Source organism: Acartia tonsa, chromosome 7, assembly GCF_053477335.1.
Source record: "Acartia tonsa isolate MP-2025a chromosome 7, ASM5347733v1, whole genome shotgun sequence".
NCBI classification, from domain to species: domain Eukaryota; kingdom Metazoa; phylum Arthropoda; class Copepoda; order Calanoida; family Acartiidae; genus Acartia; species Acartia tonsa.
Window position 1 is genome coordinate 51,245,983 of NC_137266.1, and position 20,881 is coordinate 51,266,863.

The window sequence follows — 20,881 nt, forward strand, 5'->3', positions numbered from 1 at the left end:
GTGTGTGTGTGTGTGTGTGTGTGATAGATAGATAGATATTTGTGTAGGGGGGATAGGTGTGTGTGTCACATAGGGACAAGATTATAGCAGTGACCATGAATATGCAATACAACTTCTATTTTAATAAACAGTTAAAATCATTAAAAAAGTGATAATCTTTTTTGTTATTGATAATTTAATTTAATTAATCCTAAAAATGTGACAATTTTTTATTTGAAAGAGAGTTAAAGTATCAAATTTTTATGTTAGAAAATGTATCTTTTGATATGTATTGACCAGGTCTCGAATTTTATTTTAACTCCACCCATTTATACTTTGGAAACTATTTAAGCTTTTCAAATTTATCAAAATAGGAAAAGCCGTGATTTTTAATAAAAAATAATTAAATACAGTTATAGAAAAAAATAGGAATTAAACTTGAACAAATGATAGAATTTTTTGAAACGTGATTTTTGAAATAGATATCATTTAAGTTACTTTGATTTTATAATAGCATTTGATACATAATAATGAATTTATCGGTTAGACATTTTGGAACTCCTAGCTTGGGACCTACAAGAAATTCAATACTTAAAGGTATTAAGTCAAAGAATAAAATAACGTGGTTATAAAACTTACCAGTATAATTTACATTTAATGTCCTTTCCTTCCTTGATAATTACAGTGTTTCCTTAAATATGTTAAGTAATGAAAAATGAAAAATATAAGCCTCGAGGGGCCGAAGGCCTTGGCTAAAGAATGGTATTAATTTTATCCTTCTATTTTGATATGTTTGGAAAATTGTCTGAAACATTAGTATGGCTGAGAACCGGTTCTAGTACAGAGGATATTAATCGGTTTGAAGCAATACTTGAAAAATTTTTCTTTTCAAAAACACTAAAATAGAATTTAAATGTTTTTTTGTTTATCCGAGCGATAATTTATAAAACCATAATATGCAAAACTTGATGGTTAATGTCCAGGAATCTAAAGGGATAAGACAATGGCCGATAAATTAATGTATATCCCCAAAGATTCACAAAATTGCCCTTTCTGTAGATTAAAATTAGTAGTTGAAATGTTTTAACAATCAATTTAATAAATTAACCAATCAAGTCCCCAAAGTTGTTGAGCTAATGAATAAGAAAACGTTATTATAAAACTTTGGAGACTAATGCAATAAACAGCTCAATATCCCCTTTCTCCTTGGGTTAATGTCTAACATTGTGGAACAATTGTTTAAAGATGATTTTCATTTTCATAAAAGATTTATATCTTTATAATATATATTTTATTAAAGTACAACATTAATAAAAAATAATATACCTAAATGAGAGATTAGCGGATGCGCTATTAACATCTAATAGTTCTGAATTTTAATGGGGAGGGAAAAAATAGCATAAATCCAACTTAACACTAAAGTTTATCAAAAATAGTATTCAAACCATCCAGGAACCTCTGTTAAGCTTCCTTAAAATACTTTTTTATAATAGAATAATTACTATAATTTACTAACGAAAAGGCAATATCATTTTTTTATTTATGAAACTATAAACAAATGTTTTAGGGCGGTACCACTATATCTCAAAGGCATCTTGGTGAAATTTTAAAACAAAAATGAACATTTATTTACTTTTTTTGATGTATTTCAAGTTTTGTTTTTCTACTTAAGTGTGATGAGAACTTAAGTTGCCTGGAATGAATATGGCGTTTTCCCTGAAAGTATCTTGTGGAGCACTAATAACCCTTCATTCTTAAAAAAATAAAAATAATGGGGTGTTTGTTTGTTTTCTAATTAAGGTCAAGTTAGATCCCTTATTACTTTCAATTTATTTCAAAACAAGTGTGGTAGGGTGGTTGGATCCGTGATCAACAGGAACTTTGAAGGAAAGCACCTAAAATATAATAAGACCAAACTTAAAAAGAGATAATTTTTATAGTAATTCATCATGTCAGAAAAGTTTGATTTCTAATTGGATTTGTGATTTTATGAAAAATAAAATAGTATTTTAAAATCTTTCCTCCTTTAATAAAACAATAAATCTGCCTTAAACTGCTTTAAAATTAAAAGAAAAAAAATAAGATGAAAATAAAAGTAATGTTATACGACACCACACTTTAAAAACATTTTAAAAATAAATTTAAATGAGCAACAAACAAGGAGAGTATTTCCATGGTTTGCGGAGCAAAAAACACATAAACAAAAAGTTATAATCCTTTTGTTTTAATGTCTAGTAAGATATTAAAACCGCTGGACCGATAGTTATATTTTTAAGGCAGCTTGTTATTTGTCATTTTTTTATTTTAAAACCAATTGAGAATTATAAATGGATAACCAAATATTCCTACTCTTGGGGCTAATCCAAGGCCAGGAAGGAAGTGGACATTTGACTGTTTATTACCCTGGTCACCAAAGTTTTATAATAACGTTTTCTTTCCCTGGCTCAACAACTTTGGGGTCTTTTATTGAATTTTGATTAGTTGGTTGAGTGTCTAAACGTTTCAATCACTAATTGTATTTTAAGAAAAGTAATTTTGTGTATAACCAGGAATGTACTTCTATTAATCTGTCATTACTGGACGTACCTACTTTGACTCTAAAGGTAATGGATTACAGAGTAGCTGCGCTGTAAAAATAATTGCATAGGAATGAAATGCATGTTCATTGTTCATGTATTGTTACGGTGCTAGGAGGGATACAGAATCTTATTTAAAAAAGATTCTTACACATATTAAAAGTAATAACCAAGAAATGGTCAATGCCTGTCAATCCGTCAGTATGTCGAGCCGTAAAGCTTTGGGAAATGTAATTTTTCGGCTGATATTTTACCAAACAGCTATTAAGCACTCGATAGAAAATAATCTCAAATTTTTAAGCGACATACTCAAAATAGATTGATACATTTCACGTTAAAATTGCCAACCCCTTCTTCCTTTTCTCAAAAAAATACGAAATATTAAGTAAAAAAATCTAAAAAGCGGTGCATTTTGATTATTTTAGTCGTTTTATAATCCTAGTTTCAAATTTCCTTCGATTGCTTAAAAGTTTCCCTTTCTATATAATCAAACATTACCATTGATTATTAAATAAATTTTTTCTTCAGAAACCCTGTCTTTTATATTTGTGAATGTAATATATGAACAACAATTGCACAATAAGGAAAATCAACAAAATCTTTCTACTTCATTTAGACCGTTTATGGTTTAACGGGGTCGAATCTCGCATAAACCACGTCATAGCTAAAGATAATGAAAATTAAATTTTACCAAAAACGTAATTGTTGCAATAAGGATTTTTAGACATAATTTCTTCGTACGGGTGAGAACTGGTTCTAATCCACCTGATATTAATCAGTTTTGAATAAATACGAGAAAGAGTTTTATTAGGGAAGTATTTAAATTGTATTAATCACTCTACTTCTTCCCCCTCCTACTCTCATTTACATAGATGCCAGTATTATGATAAAAACATCTCATAAAATAATGATTTTGTAAAGCTAATAGTTCTCGGTTTCTCAGTTTTTATCAATTTAAAAAAAAACTACCATCCGTTGTTAACTAAAAAGAGGATTGATTTACATACTTAAATGTCAACTAAGTTATTACTATAAATAGACTTAAGTTTCTAATCAATTGCTAAGTTGTTTAAACCCCATTCCCCATATCATGTTTAAAGAGGGCAGGGGCCTTGTAATTCAAAGTTATTAAAACATTAGATAAAATAGTAAAAATGTTAACCCTAATTATATCATAAATGCGCTACTAATGATTTTAAATTGAGGGTCGGCCCAAGTTAAAACAATGCGGAAAATGGTCAAAAACTTGTTTCAACTAGTTTTTTTCTTATAATTATATTTGAATGAACTTTCTAATGTTCTGACTTCATATTTAATTCCTGGCATATTTTTACAGGAGAAGTGAAAAACAAGATTATCTCATATACAACAAAAAGCTGCTTGTACACCAAAAATGCGTCAAAGTTCATTATAAAGCGACTCTATGCTTAAAAGCAAAGCTTCTCTATAATCAACTTCTAAAAATGTTAGTAAGTCCTTCAACAATATCCTGTATTTCAGCAGTTTAGTAAAATAATTTTTATTATATAATAAATTTATATTATGCTTATTTAGTTCTGACACTCAATAGGTGTTAAATCTCGTTTGTCCTACTGTTCCATAGCTACGCTTTTATGGATGTTGTCATCCTTTTTAAAAAAAAGATTTTTATTTTTTTTTGTCGAAAATTTTAATTTTTCATCTGCGATCATTCGCTAACTTATGCAGCTGCCGTTTGTCCAAAATTTTTTGGTAGCCGCATTTGCAGTTTTCAAACATAATTGATGCAGTTTACCTATAAAAATGCGGCAAAACGCGGTCGCGGTTGCTGAGAACACATTTAAACCCAATGCTATGATAATGTCAAGGTGCACAAAAATACTCCTCTCCTCAAATTCTGAGGCATTTTCGCCATGGATCTAAAGGTATAAGAAGACAGAGAATGATAAATTGATGTACATCCCAATGATGATACACAAATTACCCCTGTTGTTTACAATCAGTGTGGTTGAAACGTTAAGAAACTCAACTAAATGAACCAACCAAAAAACTTCAAAGTCTCCAAAGTTGTTAAGCCAACGAATAAAAAATGTTATTATAAACTTTGGGTGACCGTTGTAATAAACAGCACAATGTCTCCTCCTTTCCTGCATTTTCGCTGAATATTTGCACAAAATAGTTTTTTTGGTAAAGAGCGAAGCATCTTTATCAATCAATTTAGCTGCCAGACGTCAAAATTGTCAATTTGAAGCTGTAAAGAGCTTTAGCCATTTATTATAATTGACATAATTTTAAAATATCTATTAACTATAATAAATATATTCTTGTTGATTTCCTATGAGTTCTTTGTTTTCTGTGTGTGCTTTAGGAAACTAATTTAATTATATATTGTAGTTTACTAAATTAGCTAATATTAAACTAAGCTAAGAACTACAAAATAAATGGAAAATAAAATTTTATTTTTATATAATCAAAGTCCTATTATGTAGTTTAACAAGAGTTTATGAAGTTTACAAGGCTCAGCATCAGCCTTTTGTGTTCAGAGTTGCATATAATTAAAAATTATGATTTCTAGCGGATTTGGATTGACCGAAATCAGAACAGCTTTCAAGTTTAAATAAGACTGACGCGGATTTTTAAAAACAATTGTCTTTGGCAGCTTAGCCTTTTTAAAAAAAAGAAATATAAAGGGATAAGACAATGGACGATAAATTGCTGTACATCCCCAAGAATTATGCTTAAGATGATCCCTTCCGTAGAATAAAATTAGTGGTTGAACACTCAACTTAATGTATAAACCAATCAAAATTCACTAAAGTCCCGATAAGAAAACTTTATTTTAAAACTTTTGGGACTAGTTTATTAAACAGCCCATTGTCCTCTCCCTCCTTTTTTAAATACAACTGTCTGCGGCAGCTGAGCCCTTATTGCACTGCTTATGTATATTCTTGTATTCTTAGTATACGTCTCACATAATTAGCCTATTAGCAATTTATTTCTAAATTTTTACTCTTTTTAATCCAATTGCGCCATCCCATATATATATTTCAGGGAGGGAGCGGACAATGGGCTGTTTATTACAGTAGTCCGCAAAGTTTCATAATAACAACTTTGGAGACATTTATAAAACTTAATTGGATGGTTTATCAAGTTGGGTGTCAAAAAGTTTCAACCAGTATTTGTATTCTACAAAGATGGTATTTTCGTGTATCATCATTGGAGATACAAATTAATTTATCGGACATTGTCTTTTCCCTTTAGATCCCTGTATACACACACATTTAAACTAATTTAAAAGGACACTTGTAGAGTGACCTTTGTCTAGTAAAATAATTTTAATTGTATTGAAACATAATGGAAGTTTTTTTTTATATTTTATTCTAGTCTTAAGTTGCTTAATACATAAGTTTCACTTTCGTTTTTGCCAGAAATTACACTAAAGTTTTATAACCATATATAGACTCAAAAACTTTGGTCGCTTTCATTGAATTTTGATTAGTTGGTCCCAGACTTAAAGCTTTCAAACTTTTCAACCTATAATATTAATCAACAGAAAGGGGTAATTTTGTTTATCGTTGGTTAGACACATGTATTTACCAGATTTTGGAATAGACAGATGCATATTATGTCTATTATATTGAGACTAGCGGCTACGCTTCTAGCATCTAAGAGCTATGTATTCGAAGGAGTAAGGAAAGTAAGAAAATAGCCTAAAACTTAGATATAAGAATTCCAGGGTCCTACCAAGAAGCTTTGATAAAATGGAGAACTCAATCAGTTCAGTAGCTATCGAAATATTAAGCTACAGACAAAAAAAAACTTGCTACTTTATATAATAGGATTGATGAAGCAAGTTAAATATTGATAAAAGCAAAACCTAAAGTCTATCTTTAACTAGATTTAGTTAATTATATGACGTTATAAGTTTAGTAGTTTAGAAACAACTTTCAAAATAAACAGTTACGTTTTACATTCTTTTTAACTTGTGGTAAATACTTTTAAATTAGTTATTTTATACTAGGGGATTCGTCCCTAGCCTAAGTAAATTGATAAATAGCCTAAACCCATCCCAATAACTAAATCTACAATGTATTTGAAGCTTCTCCTAATCTCAAAAGGTTTATTTGTGTTTGAAATCTTAAACTTCAGACAAATAAACCTTACTACTGATTGAAAATTGAGTTATTTTTCCAACCTTATGAATAAACATGGAAATAAAAGTAACATGATGTCTGTCTGTATGTCTGTACTGAAGGATCTCGGTATCCGCTTAACCGATATGGTTCTATTTTACAATGTTGCTTCACATTGGTCGTAGGAAGGTTTACAACTATTTTAGAGGAGGGTACCACCAACCTTCTAAGAGAAATTGCCTCTGGACCCCCCCTCCCCCCCCCCCAAAAAAAAAGGCTTATTTACAAACCAAATTATCAATATTATATGAAAAGTTCAATTCAAAGCAATGTATGTAGAATTAGACAGCGTTAATATGAGATAATTAGGGTACGTCCGTCAGCCGACGATGTTACACAAAATCGTGTTATCATGAAATGTAATAAAGTATAACTTGTAGCTGGCTAAAATAATGTCACCCCCCTACCTTTATCCACCCCTTTTATCCCATCCCCTCCTTTCCGACTGGATGAATGAACTGACCAATAAGTGATGTCCATGTTAGCAACCTAAATTGATGACAATTATTGCCCTATCAGATTTGTGTTATCCCTTTAGATCTCTAAAATTTTCAGAAAATGATGTGAAGAAATGTTATATTAGCAGAGGTCCATCATAGCATAAAAACGAAACATAAACGAGTATTCTTTTATATTATTTTACAGGTAAAGATTTACTTTTATAAACGCAAAGCTTTTTTCATTTAGGGTCTGTCAGTCCGTTTGAACGATAACTTAACTATGTTTTAAACTGAAAATTTTATAATTGTATTGTATATAGTTCAAACAATTAAAAATAGAGACAAATAACATATCTTCTAACACATTACATATAATTTATTGGGCTTCACGTTTGTGGATTTTTTCATCATTGTTTTTAAGCGGATTTTTCATTTTGCTATTCGTCCATTGGACACTTAACTTAATGAGCCAACCATCAAAACTCTAAAAAAAGTCCCCATAGTTGTTAAACCAACGAATAAGAAAATGAAAATGTTGATATAAAACTTTGGAGACCAGTTAACGACTATTTGAATTCTGAAGGAAATAACCTAAATTGTCCTTCTTTAAAATGTATCAACCAAGCTACTAATTTTGTGTATTTTTTAAGAGATGTAGTAAACAAAACTAGTGTATAAGCGGGTGAGAATTATCAAACTGATGGACAGACAAAGTTAATTATAGAGTAGTTTCGCTACTAAAAATAAACCTAATCTTTTTTGTGCCTTATAAAAATGACGTCATACAATACAAATGACCAATGATAGGCCAGTATATATTTTACCATTGGTCAATTACAATGTATACTTGCCTATCATTGGTAATTTTTATTGTATGAAGTCATTTTTTATTAGGTACTATAAGCTGCTTCTTTTTTAAGAGATAGCATTTATAGAGTAGCTTCTCTACTAAAAATAAACTTAAACACTTGTAATGCAATAAAGGGAGTAGTAGCTTATTGAATAATCCGTAATTTGTAAGCAAGCTTCCAGTCAAATGCGCTTATTAAGTCTAACTGTTTATAATGTTGATCAAACGCACAGTATAATTAAACGCATATTTAAAAACAGTTTGACCTAATAAGCGCATTTGTCTGGAATCTTACTCACAACTTTACGGATTATCGTGTAAGCTACTTTTCCCTTTATCAAACATGTTATTAATTTTTTTTTAGAGATGAAGTAAACGAAACTATTGTATAAGAGGGCGTGTACAGAGATATTATCAAAATGTCTGAGGATGGGCCCTGGTGTGGTTTTAAACGAAAAACAGTTGTTATGTCATGTATTGGTAAGACGATAATCATACATTTTTTCTTCATGAATTATTCTAATCATTTAGGCAACATTCATTAATAGCCAAGCAAAGAAATAAAGAAATTATATAAATAGTCCCAGATGATAAGAATAGTCCTATATATTTCAAATTTGGAAGTAGTACAATTTAGAAAGCGTTGTAACTCTATAAATGCAACCAGAATGTCGTATGTCCTTTTAAAACTTTTTTATGTGATATATTTATCCTATTTATCTGATATAATACAATTCATAAAGTCCTAAAATTGTGAGTATGTACTTAAACAGTACGTATCCTGTATTTAAGAAACGAATATATGCAACATATATACGGTGCATTATTTGCCAAATGTACCACTTTTCTGCACTACCTCTCCGATTTTGTTAATACTCTATATTTTGGTCCGTTGGGTGATTCAAGGATGCTGGATGGCCAAAAAAAATTTCAGAGTCCCTGGATATCTAGATATCTAGCTATCTATGAAGGTAGATAACAAAAATTTAAAAACACCCATTTTTTCATAATTTTAAAAATTAATTTTTTCATCAATCTTACATCCAACCTATACATTTTATACACCAAAATGATCGTTTATTCATGTAAAAAGCGCACATAATGCTATTTTGGCCAAAACTCTAATTTTACAGGGTGTCCCAACAAAAAGTGTAGTTTGGATATCTAGCGTAATACCCAAAATACCTGTCCAAAAAAAATAATTTTTTTTGGCTTAATTCCTGTTTTTTATCTGTGGGCATATGTGGTATATAACGGTTCGGGGGACCCGGGACTATAAGGTTGTCAAATTTCATTTTGGAACACCCTGTAAATGTGATTTTTGTGTCTGTAGAGCTAAAACTTGGTCCAAATTGGCTATTTTTTTTCAAATTACTTTAATATGTGTCTTAGTATGTTTGGCCATAGTGTTTTCTGACCAGATCTATATTTTTATATTTTTTTGACACCCTGTATTTTCAAAAAAAGAGAGAAATTTTTTTTGTTTTTTTTTAAATTTTTTTTCTATTTTTAAGTTACTTAAAACTGTCATATAGATACAGATTTTGACTAATAACAATAATATTTGCCTATTTTACAAATTTTTACACTTTTGGAACACCCTGTGTGTCAAGACACCTGTGAATTACTTTTATTTAGGCATTTTATTTTACTAAATTTCATGTGAAGTAAAAATTTTTGTATATCCAACCGATTTTTGTCAAAAGGAATTTCAAATGCACATGGTTTATGTTTCTTTTATTACTTATGTTATAGCAATTATTTAATACCTATATTTGCGACAACTTTTATTTAATGAAATCTTCCAATTTTTAACATTTACAAAATCGGTGGCCCTCTCGGACGGGATTCGAACCTGGGTTAGCCAGATAAGAAGTCACACATTCTATACATAAGCTATATGCAACTTCAAAGATTGGAAGTAAAAATAGATAAGGTAGTAAAAATAGTATGATTCACGAAACCTCGAAACCAAAAAATATATTACTCACGAAACCTCCGTGTTTTTCTCACGAAACCTCCCAACTTTTGAATTTCGTGGTTTCGGTCGAAAAGTACATGGACAAAATTTCCCATATAAAAGATTTAAAATTTAGCAATGTTTCGTATAAAATAAGCTTAAACTGACCTAATATTAATTAAAACTATTTACAACATTATATCTAATGTACATACACATATAATAATCCTAAAAACGATATTCTTTTAACAATTTACATCAAAATTAAGTTTTTGTAAAAAAAACTATACTATTATTATAAATCCATCCCACTTCATATGTTCTTCCTTCCCTATTTCCTCCTTATGTCTCCTCCCACCTCCCAAAATGAAATTCACGAAACCTCCGTGATTTTTTTATAATGTCATCTTTGTAAAAATTATTAGATTAATTTAAATTAATTTTTTTAGCTCTTATAACAATATTTTTAACAAAAATTTGGTGTAATTTAATATCGGCGTAATAGTTTTAGCTATTATAATAATTTCAATTTCTATCCCCTTAATATTCAGAGATTAATAGTCGGGGATTGGAAAATGGAAGAAAAAGATTAATAGTAGGGTAAAAGACAATGGAAGAAAAATATTAATATTCAAGGAAAGTTCAAGGAAAGAACAATGGAAGAAAAAGAAGGGTTGATTAATCCCCATTATTAATTTTGTTTTGGGTTGTAAAAACATGACCAATTTTTGTTTGATATTAATGCGGCTTTGTGGCATAGGGGTACGTTGTAAGGCTAAGGTCGTGGCTATCCAAGATCGACTCCAGGTGGGGACATTCATGTAAAAAAAATTTTTATTTAACATAACAGACTGAAAAATATATTTAACATCTTATTATATCCAGTTTTCTATGAATATAAAAATGCACAATCATTTCAGATTAAAGCCAGTGTTATATAATAATAGTTAATAATACGATGCTTTAAATAACTATTATATTACTCGCCCTACCCTCCAAACATACAAACACACAGACAAATATCCTGTTACTTTATAAATTTTTGATTTTTATATCCGTTTAAACGGTCGCTGATGATTGAAAATTACGCAACCTACGAATTTCTTTCTCTCTCTCTCTCTCTTTCCTCCTATAATATTAAGTATCCCTCAAAGCTTATAGGTCGCCGGTTCAAAACCCCCCAAGTAACTTATCAAGAATTCCAGTTCTATTGCCCGCATGTATAATAAACTATTAAAGCTATCATCCATATAATAAAGTAACAGAATGTTTATTTGTCTGTCTGTTTGTTTGTGACAAAGGATCTCGCTAACCCCTGAACCCATATGGTTCTCCTTTACAGGGTAGCTTATCATAGGTTCTGGGAAGGTTTCTAACTATTTTGGAAGAGGGTAAAACCACCCACCCAAGAGAAATCGTTCTGGAAAAAAATTACCCCCCCCCCCTCCACACAACAATATCTTTCTTTCTCTTTCTATCTCTATACAGATAAAAATATTTTTTAAATACCCGAAGAGGTTTCGATCTTAGGTGCTTCAGACTGCTTGGATAAAATATTAACAATAAAATTTATCCACTGAGCTAAAGAGGAAAGCTTTAATGATCAGTTAATTTAAACAATTAGTATAAAGTATTCTTTAAAATATTTAGGGCCATGGAAGTCGGTTCGAGGCTTGGCGATAATTTTTTTTTTAATTACCTTTTTAAATATATTAAGGGACTTCAAAATTAGTTTTATTTTATTAATTACTGATATTGTTTACAATGTCATAAAAAGAAATATTCTTTAGAATATTTAGGGCCAAGGAAGTCGGTTCGAGGCTTGGCAACATTTTTTTTAAATTGCTTTTTTAAAGATTTTAAGTGACTTTTCAAAATAAGTTTTAGTTTTATTTTATTTATTTAATAAAAACTTAATTTTTTTTAAAGGAAATAAAATATGTTTATTCTAACAACAATAATTGAACCACTGATCTTCGTACCCCATTCTCTCATATCATACCACTACGCTATGAAAGAATAGCTATAAGATGCAATACCAATAATGTATTATAAAAAAAGGAAACAATAATTTTCACTAATTTATCTAAACCTGGATGGTACATCCAGGCATTTCTAGTTTATATTATATACACTTCATTTTCTTGTTTTAACAATTGAAATCTAACTCGGCAAAAAACAGTTAGCTGCACAAAAAATTTGACTTAATATGAATTTTAGAAAATTAAATTTCCCAAATAAAAGTATTTCAGAGTAATTTTGAAAAATCAACGCCTTCCTACCTAAAAAACGTAAAAAATTCCGCCTTAACAGTGAATAACGGCAAAACAGTTCGGTTTTTGCAAAAATAACAAATGATGTATCTTGAAAAGTTCTACAAAAATGAAGAAATAGTCTATGGCCTTAAAACGACTCCTTCCTCCCAAAAATGGGCAAAAACCAACATTTTTTAAAAACATGCACAGGGTGTCCCAAAAGTGTAAAAATTTGTAAAATAGGCAAATATTATTGTTATTAGTCAAAATCTGTATCTATATGACAGTTTTAAGTAACTTAAAAATAGAAAAAAAATTTTAAAAAAACAAAAATTTTTTTCTCTTTTTTAGAAAATACAGGGTGTCCAAAAAATAGGAAAATATTGATCTGGTCAGAAAACACTATGGCCAAACATACTAAGACACATATTAGAGTAATTTGAAAAAAATAGCCAATTTGGACCAAGTTTTAGCTCTACAGACACAAAAATCACATTTACAGGGTGTTCCAAAATGAAATTTGACAACCTTATAGTCCCGGGTCCTCCGAACCGTTATATACCACATATGCCCACAGATAAAACACAGGATTTAAGCCAAAAAAATTATTTTTTTTGGACAGGTATTTTGGGTATTACGCTAGATATCCAAAATACACTTTTTGTTGGGACACCCTGTAAAATTAGAGTTTTGGCCAAAATAGCATTATGTGCGCTTTTTACATGAATAAATGATCATTTTGGTGTATTAAATGTGTAGGTTGGATGTAAGATTGATGAAAAAATTAATTTTTAAAATTATGAAAAATGGGTGTTTTTAAATTTTTGTTATCTACCTTCATAGATAGCTAGATATCTAGATATCCAGGGACTCTGAAATTTTTTTTGGCCATCCGGCATCCTTGAATCACCCAACGGACCAAAATATAGAGTATTAACAAAATCGGAGAGGTAGTGTAGAAAAGTGGTACATTTGGCAAATAATGCACCATACATATAATTTTATTTAGACCTATACATTTACATTCTTTTTTTTTTCTTCAAATTTTGACACTCTAAAAGTGTTTATGTTTATTTGTCCTACCATTTTATATTTTCGCTTTTATGGATGTTGTCATCCCTGTTTTGATTTAGGCCTATGTTGTCTGTCTCTAGTAGTGTGGACCATAGTGATAACATCTGGCAACCCTGAAGATATGCTGTGCTAATAATTATTATTATTTAGGTCTATGTTGTCTGTCTCTAGTAGTGTGGACCATAGTGATAACATCTGGTAACCCTGAAGATATGCTATGCTAAGAATAATAATTATTATTATTTAGGTCTATGTTGTCTGTCTCTAGTAGTGTGGACCATAGTGATAACATCTGGTAACCCTGAAGATATGCTATGCTAATAATAATTATTATTATTTTTTAGGTCTATGTTGTCTGTCTCTAGTAGTGTGTACCATAGTGATAACATCTGGTAACCCTAAAGATATGCTGTGCTAATAATAATTATTATTTAGGTCTATGTTGTCTGTCTCTAGTTGTGTGGACCATAGTGATAACATCTGGTAACCCTAAAGATATGCTGTGCTAATAATGATAATTATTATTATTTAGGTCTATGTTGTCTGTTTCTTGTTGTGTGGACCATAGTGATAACATCTGGTAACCCTAAAGATATGCTGTGCTAATAATAATAATTATTATTATTTAGGTCTATGTTGTCTGTCTCTAGTAGTGTGGACCATAGTGATAACATCTGGTAACCCTGAAGATATGCTGTGCTAATAATAATTATTATTATTTAGGTCTATGTTGTCTGTCTCTAGTAGTGTGTACCATAGTGATAACATCTGGTAACCCTAAAGATATGCTGTGCTAATAATAATTATTATTTAGGTCTATGTTGTCTGTCTCTAGTTGTGTGGACCATAGTGATAACATCTGGTAACCCTAAAGATATGCTGTGCTAATAATGATAATTATTATTATTTAGGTCTATGTTGTCTGTTTCTTGTTGTGTGGACCATAGTGATAACATCTGGTAACCCTAAAGATATGCTGTGCTAATAATAATAATTATTATTATTTAGGTCTATGTTGTCTGTCTCTAGTAGTGTGGACCATAGTGATAACATCTGGTAACCCTGAAGATATGCTGTGCTAATAATAATTATTATTATTTAGGTCTATGTTGTCTGTCTCTAGTAGTGTGGACCATAGTGATAACATCTGGTAACCCTGAAGATATGCTGTGCTAATAATAATAATTATTATTATTTAGGTCTATGTTGTCTGTCTCTAGTAGTGTGGACCATAGTGATAACATCTGGTAACCCTGAAGATATGCTGGCTAATAATGGGACCAACACTACCAATTTAACTAAACTAGATGTCTGTACCTATAATGCTAGTGAACAAATTGATCAGGTTAGTACCAGAGATAGTGGGCTGCTTATTACACTAGACCCAAAAGTTTTATAATAAAGTTTTCTTATTCATTAGCTCTTTGGGGACTTTTATTGAATTTTGAAAGGTTAGTTCATTAAAGGGACTGTGAACGTAAATTTTTCTCATCTTAATATCAAATATTAACATTATCTCATTCATAATATCTCACAGATAGAGCAAAACGCGCTTTTGTTTGCTTAAAAAACGGCTTTTTCCGACGATTTTTATAAGGTACGGGGAAAGGAAGAAATTTTCCGTATTATATAAAATGTGCATTAAATTGCTTTTTTCTCCCATTATAGCTAAAATTAAACTTTTTCACATAGTTCTAGATTTTTCCTAACAGTTAAGCTGACTTTTAACATAATCCTTGCTTTAATCCAATGTATAGTTACTTAGAAATTGATAAAATAAGCAATATTTTTTTATTGAAAACCAAATACAATAACAAAGCCAGAAACAGGTTTTTTATTAGTATCCAATTAACTTTAAATGGCCCATCTCTCGCCCACCTTTAATTACAAATTTGTAAATAATAAAGACGCAATATTTCTTTATAAACAGTCTGATAAAAGTGTAAACTAATTCTCCAAAGTGGGTTATTTATTGTTCAACACAATAAAAAGGATATTATTATTTTATATAACCTATGAGATTCAACCCTTTGTAGACAGTAAGGTATTTTTTTGTCAATAATACGAATTTAAAATATGTCTTTATTACCTAATTACTACGTTATAAAAAAACAAATTGGCAATTTTATAGCATAAAATAAATCCTTAACAGTAAGTAAATTGTTTCAACTATATATGATAAGTTAAATATCCCTACAAACATTATAAGAAACAAAAACGTTCAGATTTTCCCTGTTTTTTCCTTTTTCCCTCTCAAAATACCATAAAATCAAGGCATTATTTCTGGATATTTTTGTGAATAGGACATTTTTGGTTGATCAGTGTAGTGAAATGTGCTTAGTAAATGTTAAGATTTGATAATCAGATGAGAAATTTTTACGTTCACACTCCCTTTAAGTATAGTGTTCGAATGTTTCAACAGACAGACAAACAGACAGACAAACAGACAGACAAACAGACAGACAAACAGACAGAAAAACAGACAGACAAACAGACAGACAAACAGACAGACAAACAGACAAACAGACAGACAAACAGACAGACAAACAGACAGACAGACAAACAGACAGACAAACAGACAGACAAACAGACAAACAGACAAACAGACAGACAAACAGACAGACAAACAGACAGACAAACAGGCAGATAAACAAACAGACAATTAGACAGACAAACAGACAGACAAACAGACAGACAAACAGACAGACAAACAGACAGACAAACAGACAGACAAACAGACAGACAAACAGACAGACAAACAGACAGACAAACAGACAGACAAACAGACAGACAAACAGACAGACAAACAGACAGACAAACAGACAGACATACAGACAGAAAAACAGACAGACAAACAGACAGACAAAAAGACAGACAAACAGACAGACAAACAGACAGACAAACAGACAGACAAACAGACAGACAAACAGACAGACAAACAGACAGACAAACAGACAGACAAACAGACAGACAAACAGACAGACAAACAGACACACAAACAGACATACAAACAGACAGACAAACAGACAGACAAACAGACAGACAAACAGACAGACAAACAGACATACAAACAGACAGACAAACAGACAGACAAACAGACATATAATCTTAAGACAGAGATACAGACATACATACAGACAGACAGACAGACAAACAGACAGACATACAGACAGACATACAAACAGACAGACATACAGACAGACAGACAGACAGACAGACAGAAAAACAGACAGACAAACAGACAGACAAATAGACAGACAAACAGACAGACAAACAGACAGACAAACAGACAGACAAACAGACAGACAAACAGACAGACAAACAGACAGACAAACAGACAGACAAACAGACAGACAAACAGACAGACAAACAGACAGACAAACAGGCAGACAAACAGACAGACAAACAGACAGACAAACAGACAGACAAACAGACAGACAAACAGACAGACAAACAGACAGACAAACAGACAGACAAACAGACAGACAAACAGACAGACAAACAGACAGACATACAGACAGAGAGACAAACAGACAGACAAACATACAGACAGACAAACAGACAGACAAACCTTTGTTTTGTATTATGGAGCATGTTTGTTTTAGGTGAAGTTGTATCTATTTAATGATGGAGGAGCAAACATAAGCAGAAGAAATTTATTAGAAAGAACTCAGGACAAAGTCACCCCGCTTTGTAAATGTTATTGCAAGTAAGTAAAATATATTTGCAGTATGGCTTCAAAATCAATTGATATCCGCTAGATTAGAACTGGTTCTAAGCCATACTGATCATTATTATTAGTATTATATCATATCCTGTTTTCTATAAATATAAAATGTACAAGCATAAGATTAAAACCATTCTTTAGCCAGTGCCTTTGCCCAAGCTTATAAAAATGTACAAGGTTGAAACTTAAAATTTGTATAGGTTTTTTTAACCATTTCCGCAATGGATTATTACTTGGATCGGGAATAGTCCCTTTCGTGGCAAGGGGTGATTCGTCGTATGGCTTTTGATATGTTATCTTAGGTTAGGTTAGGTTATGATGGGTTAGGTTTTTGTCCCACAGGTTTAGGCAGTTGGCCCCGCAGGGTTAGAGCCCCTCGCAGGTGCTAGAAATAAGAGAAAATCTACATTGATAAAGCGGAGACTTGCCCCTTATGGAGCGTTGCCACGAAAGGGACTATACCCCTTGGATCTTACACCAGATTATCATGTACTGTATTAAAGTGAAACTTGTAGCTGGCTAAAAGATACCCCTCACTTCAACCCATTTTCTCCATCTGCTCCCCTCCTACTGTATAAATGATGTCCATATTAGCAACCTAAATTTTTCTCCTCTGATAATATCCAAGTATATTCTATATCAATTTTTTCTGCAAGACAAAGACTTTTTTTTCCGTTTTTTACAAGGCAATTTTAAATGCTTCATTTTGGTCAAAACTTACTTTATCAGAATTATGAATAAAAATTGAAATCCATTAAATATAAATACAAATTTGTTCTTTGGAAGTGTATTTGCATCAATTCTAGTCAATTATAATGCAAAAAAAAATCAGTATTTTTTTCAATTTTATTCCTATCTATTCTGTTAAAATGAAGAATTATTTACATTTGATTTCATTAAATTGAAAAGTACTTGTTTTATCTTATTCTAATTAATTTAGGAAAGATAATAAATAGTCAGCATGAAAAGATTGTTCTTTGGAAGCAGATTTGCATAAATTCTAGTAAATTTTACTGCAAAAAATCTGTATTTTTTAAATTTTATTCCAATTTTTCCTTTAAAATGAACTATATCTACGTTTGTTTTCATTAAGTTGATAGTTTATCTTGTTTTATTCATTAAGGAAAGTTAATTGGAAATGAAATCAGAACTCTAAAAGGAATAAGACAATGGACGATAAATTGATTTACGTCCCCAATATTAATACACTAACTTTCCTAAGATTACAACTAGTGGTTGAATAGTTTGGACACTTAACCAATAAATCAAAATCCATTAAAAGTCCTCAAAGGTGTTAAACAGCCCATTGTCCCCTCTCTCTCTCTCTCTCTCTGAAGTGAAAGAGATACTGAATATTACTTAAATAAAATATTTATATCACCTTTTTCTCTCTTTTATTTGGCATTAATTTAAAATTCATAGAAATAAAAAAATCAATTTAGGGTTGGAGGGGACATTCATTTTGGGCTGTTCATTACACTAGTTCAAAATGTTTTAAAATAACGTTTTCTAATTCGCTGACTTAACAACTTTGGGTACTTTTATTAAATTTTGAATGGTTAGTTCATTAAGTTGAATGTTCAAACGTCCAAACACTAATTGTAATCGACAGAAAGGGTTATTTTGTGTATATGTATTGGAGATGTACATTGTACATCAATTTATCGGCCATTGTCCTAACCATTGCAATTTTTTATCACATTTAATAATATCTATAATCGTATTTCAGATTGAACATAACAGAAGAACAACTGTTGGAAGCTGTCAGATTGCTCAAACTAAACGAACTCCCCCAGCAAATAGTCGCCACGCCACGTGGCAAACCAGACGCAAAGCCCGCCACGCTGACAGCTGTGCAAACCCCGCCGCGCAAAGCTGTCGGTTTCGCGCCATTCGTTTCTCGGTACAGTGCCCCATCATCGTCCAATAGTGAGTCTATGACAGCTGTAGCCCAGCCGGCAGCTGCCAGCATGTCCAATATGGCGTCGGACGAGGATGTGATGAATTTTGCTGGGGGCGGACTTTCATGACACTTAGATTCAATAGTCAATTAAGAACAGGAAAGCAATGTAAAGCAGTTTATAGTACCTTTTAAAAATGTTGTCATATGTTACAAATGACCAATGATAAGCCAGTATACATTTTACACTTGGTCAATAAAAATGTATACTGGCCTTTTATTGGTCTTTGTAATATACGACGTAATTTTTATAAGGTATTATAAGCTGCTTCAAGCAATGTTTGAAAGTTTAGAGGTTGCACAAAATAACTTACCCTTGATTCGGAAAGCCTCTTTATAGATGTTTGAAGGGACCAAGTGAAAATAGAGTATTGAAAAATTTTAATTCTTTATTTTCAAGTCTTCCTTGTTCAGTATCAATAAAATAAAATTAGGTTCACTTTTAACTCATGTTTTTTTTTTTAATTTTTTGAAGTTCACCTTTTACTTTTTAAGAAGTTTGAAATAAAAAAAGTGAAATAGTGATCATAACGTAGCTGTTTATAGTGTCCTAGCAAAGTGGGGATAGATGTCACTGCTTTTGGCCTACCTATTCTATTGACGTCAGGAAATACCCTATACCCCATTTTTTTTAAGGGGGTTATTTCCCCTCGCACTTTCCCTCTACTATGACGTCAATAGAATATGTGGGCAAAAAGCGATAAAAACTATCCCCATTTTCATAGGGCACTAAACACAGCTACGATCATAACAACAAATGTAATATATCCTATTAGAAGCTGCCAACTACTATGTATACAAATTGACCGATGCCTATTTTTTTTAATTGCTTGTTAGACATAATATAATCAATAAAATGCTAATATAATCATGTAAAGTGTAAATTTAAGTTAGGTAACTAGAAAACTGTATTGATATAAACAATTAAGTTATATATATTAAGTTATACTATGTTTTCAAATTATAAATTAAAAACATATTTTTTAAATTGTCGCCTAGATTAGACACAAACAATTTTCTACCTCCATTTTTTCTTTGACCCTTCATAGTATATAGCAATTGATATAAAGCATAAATTTTAGCACGAAAATTTAATAAAACAAATAAGCAACCAATTAGAAATATATAAATTATGTTAGAAAGCAGCTTATACCAATAACAAAATTAATTCGGGAAAAAATTAACGTTTTTGTTTTGAATTTCTCAAGTAAAATAATTGCTCAGTTTAATGATATGAATTTAAATACCTTTAAACGTATTGAATTAAACAGTTTTTTTCCAATAAAGTTTACTTTGAAATCCTAAAATACCATTGTTTGATGAATCATGAAAAACTTAGAAAACTTTTATAAAAGTTATTATTGAATTTCTTAAGAGTTTATTTATAGAGAATTAAATCAATAAAAATAATACTACATTCTTAAAGCTTATTGCTCTCTAAATGACGTTATAAATATAGAAATGTAAAAAAAATATATTTTGTAAAAGTGACTGTTAATGAATTTGTGATGTGAACTTATGAAATAAACATTTTATTGTTATTTCTTTTTTTAATAATAAAATACATTTCAATCTGCAATCATCCTATTATATAAAGTAGTAAGCGTTTTTTGTCTGTCCCCAAGGATCTTGCCTCCCACTGAACCGATATAGTTCTCCTTTACAGTTAAGCTTCTTATAGGTCCTGGGAAGGTATTAAACTATTTTGGAGAGGTTGTCTTTACCCCCTTCCATTCTAACTAATGAACCAATTGATCAATTTCATGGAAGATTCTTATTGGGTAATGTAATATTTTTGGCAATTTAATTTTCATAACTATGTTTGGTTTTAGGCTATTTTCTACTTTCCTTACTCCTTTCTTTGAATACAAAGCTTTAAAATGCTAGG

General features: G+C 30.8%; 2 protein-coding genes across 2 annotated transcripts in view; one reads left to right on the top strand and one right to left on the bottom strand.

Moving 5' to 3' along the window:
* Nucleotides 1-20,881, bottom strand: part of LOC145323956 (uncharacterized) — a 342,132-nt gene that overhangs the window by 63,374 nt on the left and 257,877 nt on the right. The gene's annotated exons all lie outside the window — the stretch shown is intronic.
* Nucleotides 7,246-20,534, top strand: LOC145323947 (uncharacterized). The gene is made up of 5 exons (XM_080166562.1): nt 7,246-7,372; nt 8,382-8,497; nt 14,506-14,651; nt 16,912-17,015; nt 18,763-20,534. The coding sequence occupies exons 2-5, from the start codon at nt 8,437-8,439 to the stop codon at nt 19,061-19,063; spliced, it is 612 nt and encodes a 203-aa protein (XP_080022688.1). The 5' UTR covers nt 7,246-7,372; nt 8,382-8,436; the 3' UTR covers nt 19,064-20,534.

Coding starts and splice junctions, on each gene's coding strand:
- LOC145323947 (XM_080166562.1), top strand. CDS start 8,437: ATGTCTGAGGATGGGCCCTGGTGTGGTTTTAAACGAAAAACAGTTGTT. Junction 8,498..14,505: donor AGTTGTTATGTCATGTATTG/GTAAGACGATAA, acceptor ATTATTATTTAG/GTCTATGTTGTCTGTCTCTA. Junction 17,016..18,762: donor CTTTGTAAATGTTATTGCAA/GTAAGTAAAATA, acceptor ATCGTATTTCAG/ATTGAACATAACAGAAGAAC.